This window comes from Pistacia vera, unplaced genomic scaffold (assembly GCF_008641045.1).
Source record: "Pistacia vera cultivar Batoury unplaced genomic scaffold, PisVer_v2 Contig359, whole genome shotgun sequence".
Taxonomy (NCBI): Eukaryota; Viridiplantae; Streptophyta; class Magnoliopsida; order Sapindales; family Anacardiaceae; genus Pistacia; species Pistacia vera.
Genome location: NW_022196178.1, coordinates 1311583 through 1328182, shown reverse-complemented (window position 1 = coordinate 1328182; position 16600 = coordinate 1311583). Strand labels below are relative to the sequence as shown.

The 16600-nt window shown below is 31.5% G+C and overlaps 2 protein-coding genes across 2 annotated transcripts; both read left to right on the top strand.

Moving 5' to 3' along the window:
- Positions 1–451: 451 nt before the first annotated feature.
- LOC116139780 (inactive glucose-6-phosphate 1-dehydrogenase 4, chloroplastic-like) lies at positions 452–7000 on the top strand. The gene is made up of 12 exons (XM_031425437.1): positions 452–750; positions 2131–2398; positions 2564–2745; positions 2968–3062; positions 3519–3633; positions 4749–4954; positions 5508–5616; positions 5707–5744; positions 5824–5944; positions 6033–6235; positions 6316–6516; positions 6616–7000. The coding sequence occupies exons 1-12, from the start codon at positions 661–663 to the stop codon at positions 6851–6853; spliced, it is 1866 nt and encodes a 621-aa protein (XP_031281297.1). The 5' UTR covers positions 452–660; the 3' UTR covers positions 6854–7000.
- Positions 7001–15573: 8573 nt separating this feature from the next.
- LOC116139799 (putative uncharacterized protein DDB_G0289963) lies at positions 15574–16230 on the top strand. Its single transcript, XM_031425453.1, has one exon. The coding sequence runs from the start codon at positions 15650–15652 to the stop codon at positions 16190–16192; it is 543 nt and encodes a 180-aa protein (XP_031281313.1). The 5' UTR covers positions 15574–15649; the 3' UTR covers positions 16193–16230.
- The last annotated feature ends 370 nt before the right edge of the window (positions 16231–16600 follow it).

Here is a 16600-nt window from a genome sequence, read left to right as displayed (position 1 = left end):
TCATTTAATATAAGCAAAATGAGATTATTACTGTAGGAACTCAAAAAAGAAAAAAAGAAAAAAAAGTAACATGCTAAATTATAATTATATTTGTAACTGTTTAAAGTGTATACAATAATATAACATGTTATTGTCATGAAAACAGACTTTTTTTTTAACCTAAATTTTTTTTTTTTAATGATCGAAATGTTCATATTAGCTTACGCGCATCTTAATTAATCTTCTAAGGCTTTGGAACTATCGATCAAGTAAGAGTTCTAGGAGTTACCTTTATTACCAACCAAGGAGGGATTTGAAGTTATAATCTCTTAAGTAATATACTAGAGTCTTTATTGAACCATTTGCTAGTCATCTTAATTGAAAAATAAAATTATGTAAAAAATATTTCTGACTTAAACATATAATGAGGTGCATCACATAAACCCACAAAGTTTTATTGTTTTCAATCTAGTCCACGCAAGACGAGCCGTTACCAAGAATACCAGACAAAAGCAAACCGTGTCCGTATTTCTGCGCAATCTTCCAACACTTGACATCACTTCTCTTTACTCACCTGGTTTACTGATTTTACAGCACAACCCACTTCAATCTCCATGTTCCCGATGATTACGAAGCTCAAAAGTTGAACCCTTTAAGCTTCTTAAAGTAACAAAACGAAGGATGTCAGTATCGTTTTCCCTTCACTCAACACCCTTCAAGCCTTCGGATTTCAAACCCTTCTCGCATAAGCCCTCTTCTCGTAGCTTCCAGGTTTGTTTCTTTGCTATTTGTGCTTCCTCTCAATTTGCTGTTGTGGGGTTTCTGTATTTTCATTTGCAAAAGCTGCTATTTTTTTTTTTTAATGTCATGGTCGGATAACATTATCGAATTGATATTTTATTTATAATGTTTTTATTATTAAATAATAACATAAGAACGATATTTTGATTACAAGATTCGATAATGTTGTCCGGATATTTGTGCTACTGTAGATGGCTTTTTATTATTGCTTGAACATTGTTATATAAATATTATTATTATTATTATGTGTCATATGTATTTAAGTACTGTGTTTATTGTTTGTAAAACATTATTATATAAAAGTATTAAGGAAATCAAAAGATTAATTCGATAAAGTTATCAATTCAGTATTGTCGTAAGATGGCAATGGAGTTATTATGATGGTAATGGTTTTTGAGCTTCCTAAGTTTAGAGTTGAAGGGTAGGATGATTTTGTTATAATGTTGGTTCACTATTTATTGGTGATGATGCTGGATAGAATAAATACTTGTAACATTGAATATGAAACTTAATAATATGCAATATAGGACTTTTATCATTTTGAATGGTTGACTAGTAACATTAATTGTAAGACATGTAACCTTGAGCCTAAAATTTTGAAGTATGAAACATAAATTCGGATATCAATGTCGATTTAATATGGTTGGAGATTGGTAAGAATACTTAAGTTTTGAAAAATTTGGAAGAAATTGTTCTGTGAGGAAGATGATGAACGAGAACTAATCTAATGGGTTTCGTTGGTATTTTTAATTGAACCTTTTGAGGTGAATGAAATTAATGGCAGACTTCCTTGAAATGAAATGGTCTGTTTGCTTTCTAGGAAATGGAAAGAAAGTGAAGGAAAGTTAAGATTTTGAATTTACGGATTTTACAATTAAGGTATTGCCATTTTTCACTGTGAGAAATGCAATACCGTTGCTGCATATATTGTTAACACTTTGATCTTATAAGAAGCAAAATGTAAAGGTCATGAAAAATTATACAAGAGATTAATTGTCGAAAGAGAACTTTGAGATATCTTGACTGAAAGACAGAATTATATTATAGAGTGACATTTTCAATTTATGTTACTAAATTTAACGATAATTTTTTACTGTATGATTTCTACGTCAATTACTTTGATGTGTTAATTTAATTCTAGTTTTCTTTCAACCTGATTAGAGCATATCAGTTTGTTTGAATTAGTTTGTCTACAGAGTTTGTATGTGTAGTACTATTCTATATTGATCAATAGGCTGCCAGTTATGCAAAATGGGTACAATATAACAAGTTTTGCTTAAATGAACTGTTCATATACTCGATATGCTAATCTATGCTCATACCTTCAATGTTCTTGTTCTTTGTATGCAGTTTGTATCAAACAATGTTCATACAGTGACTGGTGGCCGTTTTGTGCTCTATGGAGGAGCAGCCAATATTTGCCAGAGATTTTGTGGCTTGAAACTATGGTTAATTGAGAGACTTAACCTTAAGCATGGCTATAGAAAGCGTAGACTAGTAGATGACTTCAAGATTATAAAGAATCAAGATAAAGATCGGTTAGGTAGCCATTTTGAAACAAGTATATCAAGTGCAGGACAAGATTCTGATGGTGTTTCTACAATATCCATGCCTAATGGTTTGTAATGGTTATGCTATATATGTTGATTGCTTTTATGATAATTACTGTTTTGTCGATCAACGTAGATTGATTTTGTTATGTGTTCTTGTAGTCATTTCAACTTTGGAAAAATGAATAACTGTTGTGGAAAACATAAGAAGCTCTGAATTATGGAATTTACAGATTCTGTTGAGAAATCGAGAAGAGCAACTTCGCAAATACAATCACAGTCCTGGAACTTTCCTTTTGAGGGTGGTAGAGCACCTTCACTTTGCATTGCCGTTATAGGAGCTACTGGTGAGCTTGCTAGAGGGAAGATTTTCCCAGCATTATTTGCTTTGTATTATAGCGGCTTTCTTCCTGAGGTATGACTATAATTTCTTTGTTTTTTCTGTCTCTTTTACCTTTTGCCTAGGAACCCCTTTTACCTTGTTTCAGCATTCCACCAATGTTATTATAAGGAGAAACTGGGATACTTAATAAATTGAATAAGAGATATTGTTTTTCTAGTAGACTAGTAGTAACTTATATCCAAACATATAGCCCACACTTTTAATGAATTTTGGCTTTTCTCCCTGTGGCTGCAGAATGTGGGAATCATTGGTTATTCAAGAAAGAACTTGACAGATGAAGACCTGCGATCCATTATAGCTTCAACTTTGACTTGTCGCATTGATCATCAGTATGGTTTTCATAGCACCTCTTAAATTCTTTTTCCCCACATTGAACCTTTTATTTTGGATCTTTGAGTTAATGAATTTACACTCTGAGAATTCTCAAATGCAATATCCCCATAGTTTTAGAAGCTGCTTGCATGATTATAATTTGTTAATGGCAGCTTGAACCACAGTTAGTATTCTTTCACACACGTATATTTGGAATCATTTTGGTGCATATAGGTGAATAAATCAAAAAAACGTCAGCATACATCCATTGCTTATGGTAAAAGGGCAAAATGTTTTAAGCTGAAAGAACTGCAGCCAAGAAGATGCATATGATGTAATAGTTCTTGTTAGTTTGATTGTAGAAATAAGAATAGAACTGATTCTGACGTTGCACATGTCTTGTAGTTATGAGTTAGCCGATTGAAGCTGTCTAATCTGACATTATTCATCATGAATTCTACAACTTTTTTCAGAGAAGACTGTGGGGACAAAATGGATGCCTTTCTCAGTAGAACATACTATCTCAATGGAGGCTATGACAACAAAGAAGGGATGTCAAAGCTTAATGCTTTGATGGAGCATATGGAGGTATGGTTGAAAAAATTCTTTTCAAAAAGGGATCACACTTATTTGTTCATTGAATTAGTTAGCTAATAATTAGAGGTTGCAATTTCAGAGTAAGTGCTTCAATAGTTTATTATGACTGTAAAAATAAAATCATTAAGAAATTCAAATACTGAATGAAAGTCCCCCATCATTTCTGTTAGGATCCCACATTGAGAGGAAAAATGGGTGGGCATATGGTTTATAAGGGCTTGGGCACCCTCCTTTGGCAAGCCGGTTTTCTAAATATAGTTCTATCCAAGCCCACAAAAGGACCACTGTCCAGCCTAATTCCTATCAAAAGGCCACTGTCCAGCTCAGGGCACCCTCCCTTGGCAAGCCGATTTTTAAAGGAGAGTTCTATCCAAGCCCATGAAAGACCCATTGCCCAACCCAATTGTTTGAATTGTTGGAGTGGGTTCCTATAAATTGGTATCCGAACATGATTTTGTACCTATGTGGCAAGCTGACCTTGGGGTTCTACCCAAGCCCATGAAAGACCCGTTGCCTAGCCCAATTGTTTGAGTTGTTGGAGTGGGTTCCTATCAGTTGGTATCTGAGCATGATTTTGTGCCTACGTGGGAGCCTGACTTGTGGTGAAGTCACCCAAGGGATAAAGAGGCTGACGTGGATGTTGGTTGCGGAAGTGTGGTGGAATGTTAGGATCCCACATTGGAAGGGAAAATGGTGGGCATATGGGTTATAAATGGCCGGGACACCCTCCCTTGGCAAGCCGGTTTTCCAAGACTCATTGCCTAGCCTAATTGTTTGAGTTGTTGGAGTGGGTTCCTATCAATTTCTTTTGGCACAATAATCTTAAATTTACCAGTTTACTGTTATTCTCCCACTTCTTTTGTCAAGTTCCAAACTTGAAGGAAAAAAAAAAGGTTTCTTCACTGGGATGGACTAAAAACAAATAAAAAGAGATTAAAATTAATATGGTTTACGAGTTGTGCACTGGGGTATAACACGTGCTTTAGATCAAAAATTAAAATTGGCAGTATTTATACGAAAGAATCCTTTTTTGCATTATTATTTATTTTCCATATTCAATATGGATGCTTTCGATGATTGACTTTATAGCAGCTAAATTACCTCAGGGGGGATCTCAAGCAAACAGGATATTTTACCTATCTGTACCACAAGAAGCACTTCTAGATGTTGCAACTTCTCTGGCTGATAATGCACAAACCCAGAAGGGCTGGAATCGCATAATAATCGAGAAACCTTTTGGGTTTGATGCAGTGTCGTCTCAGCGACTGGCGAACGCTCTTCTTTCTAAGTTCGAGGAGAAGCAATTATACAGGTGAGTAACACATTATTGGTACTTTTTTATCAATATATATATGCATATATAATATACACACTCACAACACAGATTTGGCATATCAGTAACACTCTCTTTTTGTATACAAGTAATGACAGTGTTTGTAGATTGGTTAGATACAATTGCATTGGCTGAGATTACATCTAACTAGTCCTTAGGTGTGGACATCCATACATTAAGTATTGCAGCCAAGGACTAGTGACTGGTCACAACCTTTTGCTGTGCAATATCAAAACTGGCGACTGGTGGTTGCTAGCCTCTATTTGCTTGGTTTGTATTTTAGGTCCGCACCTATCAAAAGCGGTGACCAGTAGTTGGTAGCCTCTGTTTGCTTTAGGTCTGCACCCAAGAATTTTCATACACTCAACCTAGGAAACTAATGCACATTGGCAATGATATTTGTCATATGTAATCTTTGGTTCAGAAGTTGAGTTATAAGTTTTGTAACAGTTAAGGGGCAAGTGATCCCAACCCTCTATATATATATGTGCGTGTTTATGTATATTATAGCTTTTTAATTTGTTTATTACAGGATAGATCATCTTTTAGGAAGGAATCTCATCGAGAACCTCACAGTATTAAGGTTTTCTAATCTAATTTTTGAGCCATTATGGAACCGAACATACATACGCAATATACAGGTAATTTACATCTTTAAATACAATGACATCGTTCAAATGTTTATTCCAGAATATACCTTCTATCCCTTAGCTGTTTTAGTGATTTTGCAGGTCATTCTGTCAGAAGACTTGTGTGTGCAAACAGGAAGGTACTAAAAACTAATTATCTCATCCTCTTGTAATTATAAGATATAATCTTTTAGTAATTTTGTTCATTTTTTTGTGCAGGTATTTTGATGGTTATGGGATCATCGGAGACATAGTACACAGCCATGTACTCCAAACAATAGCATTGCTGGCCATGGAGCCACCTATAAGTCTAGATGGTGAAGATATTCGTAACGAAAAGGTACCTGACCTTTCAATTTCTGCAAGATGATGAGTTTCGATTATAATTTCAGTGTGCATGGTCACGTTGATAAGAGGCTTCTTTCCAGGTCAAGGTTTTGAGATCAATCCGCAAATTGGATCCTAGCAATGTCATTCTTGGCCAATATAAAGCTACTTCCAGAGACAAGATTGATGTAAAGTTGAACAGTCTGACCCCTACTTATTTTGCCGCGGCATTACACATCGACAATGGTCGCTGGGATGGTGTGCCTTTCTTGATCAAAGCCGGCATGGGACTCATCAAACACAGGTAATAATTTGTACTTACTATATCTAGGAGCTTTGACCCCGTTTCTCATCAAATTAACAATATATTGCAATATATTGCAGGATGGAGATACGTATACAGTTTCATAATGTTCCAGGAAACCTTTACCTTGAGTGTATTGGACATAATGTCAACCTCGCCACCAATGAACTGATTTTACGAGATGTGCCTGATGAGGCCATCTTAGTCAAAGTTAACAATAAGGTTCCAGGATTAGGCCTGCAGTTGGATGCTTCAGAGCTTAATTTGCTCTACAAGGACAAGTAAGCACTTTTGGTGTCACCACTATAATTTTCATACCAAAACTTCTGTAATCTCCTTTAATGTCCTGAATATACATATCTTTTTAATAATTCGACTAGGTATAATGTCGAGGTGCCTGATTCATACGAACACCTTCTTCTCGACGTTATCGATGGAGACAACCATCTCTTCATGAGAAGCGACGAGCTGACCGCAGCCTGGAATATTTTAACCCCAGTTTTACAAGAGATAGACAAGAACAATATAGCACCGGAGCTCTATGAGCTTGGAGGTAGAGGTCCCGTTGGAGCGTATTATCTTTGGGCGAAACACGGTGTCCAATGGACTGAAGACTAGCAACACTTCCAAGGTCCTGTTTTCGACAACAAAAAAGCCTGTTATAAGGTAATTCTCGATATCATTCCACTTCCAGGACTAAAATAAATGGTAGCTTTGTACTTGTAAATCATCTTGAATTTAGTTCCTCATTCAGTGTTTGCTGGTTTCGATTCTCGACCATAAGTTTTAGGATTTGGCATATAGAAATAGCTAATAATCTTGGGGTGTTGTTTTAAGTACACATTTGCTTGAACATTTGCTATCCCTTATAAGTTTTAGGGACACATTTGCTTGAATTTGTAACCACATTGAAAAAACTAAGATAAAGTCTTTTAATCTATAAAGATTATTGTTTCATTATATTGATAAACATGTATTTGTATTGTAAATTTTACCTGATATAACGTCGTGTTTTTATTTTATTTATTTATTTTATAATCCTGGATATGTAACATGTCATATATCGAATCTAACAAGTGTTATTAAATGGTGAATATTACCTAGACATCGATATCTTTTATTTAGAAAATATCAACAATACTATTTATCAGTAGGGTTTTGTGAATTTTAATAGTTTGATTTTATGAATCCATGGGAAAGTGGCAAATCTAGGTTAAAAACAATTTTTCAAAGGAGGAAATTAGGTTAATAAGTTATTCATAAATTGGAAAGAAGGCTATAAATTTATTATAGATTAATCTATATGGAGAAGAAAAGAAAAGAAATTTCTCCGTAAAAAGTAAAAACAAAAATTTTAATGGGAAAAAAAATTATTAAAAAAATCTCGCAAGAGGACTAGTAACATTATGGAACATATATTATATTGAAGATCTTAGGGGTGTTTGTCTAAACTTATAAGTTGGTCAAACTAGTTTATAAACTCTAAAATTAAGTTGAAAGAGGGAGGGGGGAGAGAGATACCTTTTTTTTTTTTTTTTTTTTTTTAACTTATAAGCTAGTTTGACCAGATATCTTGTCACATTATTCTTATTTAATTTTAAAATTCTATAATATACATTTGTTTAATGTAATACCTTTTTTAATCATTTTATAATAAAATGTACTTATAAACCATATTTTACTGAACACGTCAATTACTTATTAGTGACTTTTAATCAAACACGTAATTATTTAAAATTTTAAATGTTTATAACCTAACTTGCTAATTTTCATCAACTCAGACAAACACTCTCTTAATCATTCATGTAATATTATTATCAATCGATATTATGGATATAATATATGCGGTCTTATGAACCTGATAACATTACCATTATTGGACCGACATTGTAGATATAATATTCGCGGGTCCCATGTACCTAATAGCAATATCGAACCGATATCGTAGATATCAAACGGGAGGAATGAAATCTTGGTTCTTTTGTAAAGATGGGGAAATGTTTGGTGCTTTGGGCACTGAGTCATTGAGAAATGCCCTAAAATAGTAATGGGATCTAAAGGGTTTCTCTATCATTACTCATAAATGTGATTTTTTTTTTTTTTTTTTCGAGATTTGTGCATCAGTCAAACAAGGATCCTCCAACAAAACTACAAGAATCACGTGAAGTCAGGCCCACTTGATCTTCAATTGTCGTTTTATTGGGCCCCTACAAATGGTGTCCCAAAATCTCTTTGATTTTTGCCTTTTTCTTCCCTTTGAGGTTAAAATTTGAAGCAATACTATACTTAGAAAGAAATTTTACAAAGATCTTCATACAAAATGATGTAACAAAAAATAAATAGAAAAGTGAATTTAATGAGTTTAACTTTTTGTTTTACTCTTCTATTCATTTTTTGTTACGTCACTTTGTATGAAAATCTTTGTAAGATTTCTTTGTAAAGTATTATGGTAAAATTTTCATCAATTATTCATATTTTGGACCTTTTCAAATATGGAGAAGATATTATGTGGATGATCTTAAACTAAGTGGTGTCGGTCAGTTTGATTATAATCATTAAATGATGTCAAAGACTATTTCCAATGTTAATTTTGGACACAAATATCTTCGTATATCTATCAAATAATAATTAATCCAATTATACAAAATAACTTTTGTAATTTCATAAATTAATTTTTTGAATAAAAATGTCTCTCATTTCACATAAATTAATCTTAATTTTGTTACAATTTTACCCCTAAGTAATTAAATGTTTGGACAAAATGCCCTTATTATGAAAACTATTTACATGAATACTACCCAAAACACTCTAGCCACCTAAGATGATTGTCGACCACCATTGTCGGCCATCGCCAGAATGGCACATGATAGGTTGGATCTAACTAGTTATGTATCGATCTTACTGTTTCCTAGAGTTGGCCGAAAACGGCTAGATTCGACTAGTTGTGTGCCGTTCTGGCGGCGACTAGTGATGTCCAACGAGCAACAGAGATTTTGGGTGGCTAGAGATATTTTGTTAGATTTTAAACTTTTATTGTAATTGAAGTGTTTTAGCTAAATTCTTAAAAGTAATAATCTAAATAATAAAATAATTATAATTATAATATGATAATAATATTAAAAAAAAAAGGCAATTATCCCATAATTCTTTTATTCCCTCAACTAAACATATTAATTATTTATACCCACCTATTTATTCTAATCAAATCAACATATATAATATAACATTATCCATAATCTTCAAGGTAATTTATCTTACTGATAATCCTATATTTATAGTAATAAAACTTTCTCGAAACCAAACGCCTCTTAGTGTCATCTTTTGATACTTGAAATTTGATTGAAATATTGCTTATAACCAACTTTTTATCTTCTTTTGATGGGATCATCTTTTAATAGTTCCCACAATAGTATATCAAACTTTTTTAGATTTTTTTCTTTTCTAGTCTTGGGTCATCATTTTTATAAGCTCCTTTTTTCAATATTATTAATTTAATTTAATTTTTTTTTTTTTTTTCTAGCATTCCATTCCCTTTCAAAGATGTTTAAGTTAGTTGACGTTGACTGATTGTTTGCTGTATTTTGATGGGAAAATTTTGATTGAATTTTTTTACTTTAATTGTCAAATGACATCAAAATTCTACTATTTGAATAACATTTTTGATACATTATTTTTTTTTATTTATTATTATTTTTTTTTTTAGTTCAAAGAAGACTTGGAAAATTGAAGTGAAAGAAGCATAATTTGTTGGTCTTCTTAAAGACTTGACAAGTTGCTCAAATAATATANAGTTTGATTATAATCATTAAATGATGTCAAAGACTATTTCCAATCTTAATTTTGGACACAAATGTCTTCGTATGTTTATCAAATAACAATTAACTCAATTGTATAAAATGACTTCTGTAACCTCATAAATCAATTTTTTGGACAAAAATGTCTCTCATTTAACATAAATTAATCTTAATTTTGTTATCATTTTACCCCTAAGTAATTAAATGTTTGGACAATAATGCCCTTATTATGAAAACTATTTACATGAATACCACCCAAGACACCCCAGCCACCTAAGACGACTGTCGACCACCACTGTTAGCCATCGTCAAAATGGCACATGATAGGTTGGATCTAGTAGGTTGTGCGTCGATCTGGCCATTTCCTAGAGTTGGTCGGAAACGGCTAGATTCAACCATTTGTGCGCCGTTCTGATGGCGACCAGTGACGTCCAACGGGGCAACAGAGATTTTGGGTGGCTAGGGATATTTTGTTAGATTTTAAACTTTTATTGTAATTGGGGTGTTTTAGCTAAATTCTTAAAAGTAATAATCTAAATAATAAAATAATTATAATATGATAATAATATTAAAAAAGAAAGGCAATTATCTCATAATTCTTTTATTCTCTCAACCAAACATATTAATTATTTATACCGACCAATTTATTCTAATCAAATCAACATATATAATATAACATTATCTATAATCTTCAAGGTAATTTATCTTACTGATAATTCTATATTTTTAATAATAAAACATTCCTGAAACCAAACGCCTCTCAGTGTCATCTTTTGAGACCAAAAATTTGATTGAAATATTGCTTATAACCAACTATTTATCTTCTTTTGATGGGATCATCTTTTAATAGTTCCCACAATAGTATATCAAAATCTTTTAGATTTTTTCCTTTTCTAGTCTTGGGTCATAATTTTTATAAGCTCTTTTTTTCAATATTATTAATTCAATTTTTTTTTTTCTAGCATTCCCTTTCAACAATGTTTAAGTTAGTTGACGTTGACTGATTGTTTGCCGTATTTTGATGGGAAAATTTTGATTGAATTTTTTTACTTTAATTGTCAAATGACATCAAAATTCTACTATTTGAATAACATTTTTGATACATTATTTTTTTATTTATTTATTTATTTTTTTTTAGTTCAAAGAAGACTTGGAAAATTGAAGTGAAAGAAGCATAATTTGTTGGTCTTCTTAAAGACTTGACAAGTTGCTCAAATAATTTAGAAGTTGGGCCAAGAGCAATTATTATTGACTCTTCTTTTGGTCTTCTCTCATTTTCATTCTAAAATTTGATTCTTCAACCGTAATATTAATTAATATATAAATAACATTAAATTAAATACCTCTATTTTGAAAATAACATTATTAACCTTTGAAATTGCAAGTTAACATATAAAAAATATAATATATTAATGATAATAATTTTTTATTATATTATATATAGATTTAATTTTTTTTAATCATTAAAAGATCTTTTACAATAAATTTTAGATATATATAATGACTAAAATTAGAGTAAAAAATAAATTAAATATCTCATCCTAAAATGCCCACCAAACATCACTAACAATCTTTTTTTTTTTTTTCTTTGCAATAGTGGTGTTTAGATCACTTTGTGTACTTCAATTAATCATTGAGACTTAAACTATCGTTGGGTAAAACTTCAGTGATTATTCCTATTACTATCAAAAAGAACTTCATGATTATTCCTATTACTATTCGAAGAAACTAAAACTCATACATTTAAAGTCCTTATCGAATATTCGACTAATAAAGGTAGTTCAACTAACATCTTCTAAAATTAGCTTTAAAGCCAATTATATTGAGACAAATCACATCAATAATAATCTTTTATTTGACACTAAAATCTCAACCATCAATTTCATTTAAAAAAATTGAAATATTCTTCCCATAGAAACGATTTTTAGCTAGTCTTGGTTTGTCTCTTTGGTAGAATCATGAACCTAATGAATGGCTATTAATAAGAATTTAAGATTATCCCCACATATTTCCCAAATAAAATAAAAGATTGAGAGTTGATTGAGATAAAAAAAATTTAGGGCCTTAATGAATTTTTTACCCTGAGTTTTTCTTGAGTAACAATTTCCCCCTTCATGTATGCGAAATAACAAATTATCCCTTTTTCTTTTTTGTAGGACCAAAGGTGAAAAAAAAAAAAAATAAACATAAGAAACTATTTTCAAGATGGGAAAAAGAAAAGAAATAACCCAATTTTATTGACCTAACGTAAAAATGTTTGCTCATTTCATTGACTTCATAGATTTAAACCACCTTAAGATCACCTACCATATTGTGGTTGACCTCAGAATATTGAATTTATGAGTGTTCAATGGTTGGCTTCAGAGATTAGTTGAGCTATGTATACTTTGGTCAGAAACCTCCATCATTCAAAAAAAAAAAAAAAAAAAAAAAAACAAAAAAAAAAAAAAAAAGATTCTCATAATTGAATAAAGACACACAAGGAAAGCAAAGCACATGTAAATGATGCAATAAAGCATGGCGTCACATAAACATTACGTTATGGGCAATGACGCTTACAAAACTCCAATCTCTTCCTCTCACCTAACCCTAACCTAACCTAACCCTAACCTAACCACTTTACATTTCTCCTATTTTTGACTTTGCATACCCTTCTTTGTTCTTGTCAAATTACGAAATACCCCTTTTTTTTTAAGGTGTTATTTTTGACATGTCAAAGGTTATGCTATCGTAAAGGTGTTACATTAGCGCTACCACAAATCAATTACATGTTGATCGCATAGATGAAATTTGGTAATTTTTTGGGCAACTCATTTTACCCATGAGGGACTAGCCGAGCTTAAGCTTGTGGTTTTCAGTTCCTAAAGACCCTTATAGGTAGGGGTGAGCCGTTCTAGATACCTTGTATTTCTTGAAGAAATCGGAATTGACCGATTCCAGTTTCTAAAAAACTGGAAAACATAGTTTTAGGTTTTGGGTATCCGAGTTAATTTAAATTACCCCATACTTTTTTTAAAAATGACAAACGCGCCTCCAAAATTTATAATACCCTCAAAAGTTTACAAAAAATATAATTTAGTACCAATTCTTACATAGGTACTCAAACCTCAGTTTCGATTCCAATTTTTGGTTCCAGCATTGTAAAAACTAGAACCGGATATAAGAATTGTCGATTTCAATTTTTCAGAACCAAAACCCAACCTTAATGGGGTCGGTTTCAGTTCTTACCCGAAACCAACAGATGGGTACCTGTCGGTTCAGCTTCTACCTTGTACCCATGTTGACCCCTACTTATAAGGTAGTTTTTTGGGTTCAGTTTCTCAAAGCAAGATCAAGAGATATCTAAATTACAAAAATAAAAACAAAAATCCGTTGTTTATTGCTTAAATGTATGACCCATCTCTATTTTGTTGAAATTACTAAACTGCTCCTAACAGTTACATAATCCATTTTATTACTCCATATCTAATACGATATTGATATATGAATTGAGAAACAAATATTGGTGTATTTTATACTCAAAGTGATGTTATGGAGACACATATTAATTGTCTTTAAGAAAGGTCGGATATATCATCTTATCTCCTTCAACAAAAAAGGAAAGTTGAAACAGACATATTTTCTTCTTCAAATCAAGTGGTCACTCTTGTACAAACTTAAAATTCAATCCACAATTAATGAGATATTAAATTTTTATGGTCAAATCCGCGTTGGTGACTGACAAATATATAGTCAACTAATACTGCTCCAACTTCATGAATCATCACCACACACCACACACTTCTTTCTCTCTCTTCTGTTCTGTTAAAGCTATTTATTACCTTATCATCAATTCAATCCACAATTAATGTGAAAATCTTTCTTGAAATGAGAATTTTTACATAGGTCAAAGGACATAAATCTTGGATGATATTTATTTCACATTCTCACATTTAAAGTAATCCAATTTTATTTATTTTAACAGACTCATAATTTTTTTACTGTAACACGATGCGTGTTAACATGTTAAAGTAAACATGTATTTTCTTTGGCAGAAGATGAGTTTATATTAACAAAAATTGACTCATATTAATAGCATTCAAGCCGATAGTTTTTGGCTTTTTTCGGTTGATTCTGAAGTTCAAAATTATTTCTGAGACCAGTATTGAACTTCTCACAACCTCCTCTACAAAACTCATACCTTCACTTACCGACCTCAATCACCGTTTCATACTATCTTTAATAATCACTAACGGTGTTAGTTTAAGGATAAGAATTTGGATTAAATGCAATTAAGGATATCAACTTAAAATTTTACTAAACCTCAGGTGGGAATATGTCGTTTACTCTTATATACATATAATATAGTTGTATTTAGATAATTTAAGAGCATATAGCCATATATGGGTTTATTTTGACCATATATATGGGCATACATTTACTTCCACCATAATTGGCATTTCTGTAAGTTGAATATATATCGTATCATTCTTGATATTTACATCCTCGCCTAAAACTTATTTGGGTAGACAAATATTTGAACAGTATTGCATATGGTTTTTTTTTTCTTCTTCTTTACTTGATATATGCTTTGCATTAACTTCCGTTCATCTAAACACAACACGTTATGATCAATCGAGAAAGTTTTCAATATGAACTCTTCACATCATTCTAGAAGATGTCTTGTTCTGTCCGTCTATCTAAAACTTATACATGATACAATGTTATTATTGATATTAGATACATAATTAGTCCATCCATTTACATACACAAACACACTTCAATCAAATGAATATGCATTACATCATTCAATAAGATAAACAGATGATGTCGTGATTTATCTGTCCACCTAAAATATTTTCTAAAGTCGGATAGATATTTTAAAAAAGTATATCATATCCATCATATAATTTTGTTACTTATATCATATACATAAATTAATCATTCCATTTAAATATCAACGCAATTAATAAGATAAATATATCACATCATCGAGATGATAATAGATTCCATTTAGATATCCATGCAATTAATAAGACAAACACATCACACCATCCAGATGATAATAGATGACCCTGATTATGTTTGTTGGCCCATAGCTTTTTCTCAAATCAATAGATATTAAAAGGAAAGTATCTCATATTCATTATATAATTTTATTACGCATACCATGTGCGTAAACCCATCCATATATATATATACAAAAAAAAAAAAAAAGTAATCAATTATATAAATATATCACATTATTTGAAAAAATAAAAATATATTTAAAGAAAGAATCCCAATCTCATAAATTTTTTCTTACAATCTCAACATTAACCAGTTCGCAAATAGGTCCTGCTTGTTTGTTATGGGTCTTATCTCTCTAATTATAAACTGATCAATTGCGAGTTGAGGTTGTGAAAAAAAGTTTATAAGATTAAGTTGTGAGTTAATCTTTATTATTAATAAAAATATTTAATTATAACTACTTTATTAATTAATAAGATACATGAAATGGTCCCACCTTAGGGTTTTAAAGTGCGAGAACACTTGCCTCATCATCATACCTAAGCATATAAAAGAAAACGACATAGTGTTGAGTTTGTGAAAGTGTTTTAATTCCTTCATCATATTCTCCTTCTTCCGCTCTTTCTCTCTCATGGAGAAGAATAACAACAAAAACAATGAAAGAAGGAAGAGAAAAATGGTGGAGAATAACAACAACAACAACAATCGAGGTGACGAGGATGTTCATCAACAAGAACAAGAACAAGATGAGAATGAAGAAGAAAAGATGGAGCAATTTTTTGCTTTAATCAGAAACACAAAAGACATGAGAGATCGAATCAAACAAAGCGGCGTAATCGTTGGCTCATCTTCTTCATCAAAACAGCATCAAAATGAGAAGAAAAGCCAGCCTGAAGAAGAAGACCATGTTCAAAAGGGATCAGGTTTTAATAATATTATTAATAATAATGTAGGAGCTCAAACATGGAACCCCACATTTCAAGTTGAAGACTTCATGGATGATCTTGCAAAATCTTCAATCAATAATATCAATATTAATATTAATATTGAACAAGATGCAACTCAAGAATTGCTTCCAGGTTCTTCATCCAAAAGCCAAGAAACAGAAGTTGCAGAAGATAAAACAGAAGGAGGTAATAATAATGATCAGTTAGACTTAAAGCTTTCTTTGTAATAGCACTTCTGTACAATGTAATTTTATTATTTGTTTCCCTTTTTTTCTAGTAATATGAAGTTCTTAAGAGTAAATTAATTAATTAAATAGATGTACAATCGCTCGTAAATCTCAAAATATCGAATATTGTTTTCATTTCTGAGTACTTGTTATACAAAGAAATCAAATTTTCTCATCAATGAAATTCTTTTTTTCTTTTTAATTTCTAAATTTATTGAAAGAAACAAAATTTCCCAGTTTTCGTAATTGTTCTTCAATGAAAATGAGCGAAAAAGGGGAAAGGAATTTAAGGTTGTGAACAGTGTTTTCATGTGCTCTTCTGAATCTGCTGCCACTGATGAATGATTTTTAAATAGGGTCTGTTTTTGGCTTCAGAAAATCGGGTAGTTCATAGTTGGAATTGAAAAA

Coding starts and splice junctions, on each gene's coding strand:
- LOC116139780 (XM_031425437.1), top strand. CDS start 661: ATGTCAGTATCGTTTTCCCTTCACTCAACACCCTTCAAGCCTTCGGAT. Junction 4,955..5,507: donor GAGGAGAAGCAATTATACAG/GTGAGTAACACA, acceptor TGTTTATTACAG/GATAGATCATCTTTTAGGAA. Junction 5,617..5,706: donor CATACATACGCAATATACAG/GTAATTTACATC, acceptor GTGATTTTGCAG/GTCATTCTGTCAGAAGACTT.
- LOC116139799 (XM_031425453.1), top strand. CDS start 15,650: ATGGAGAAGAATAACAACAAAAACAATGAAAGAAGGAAGAGAAAAATG.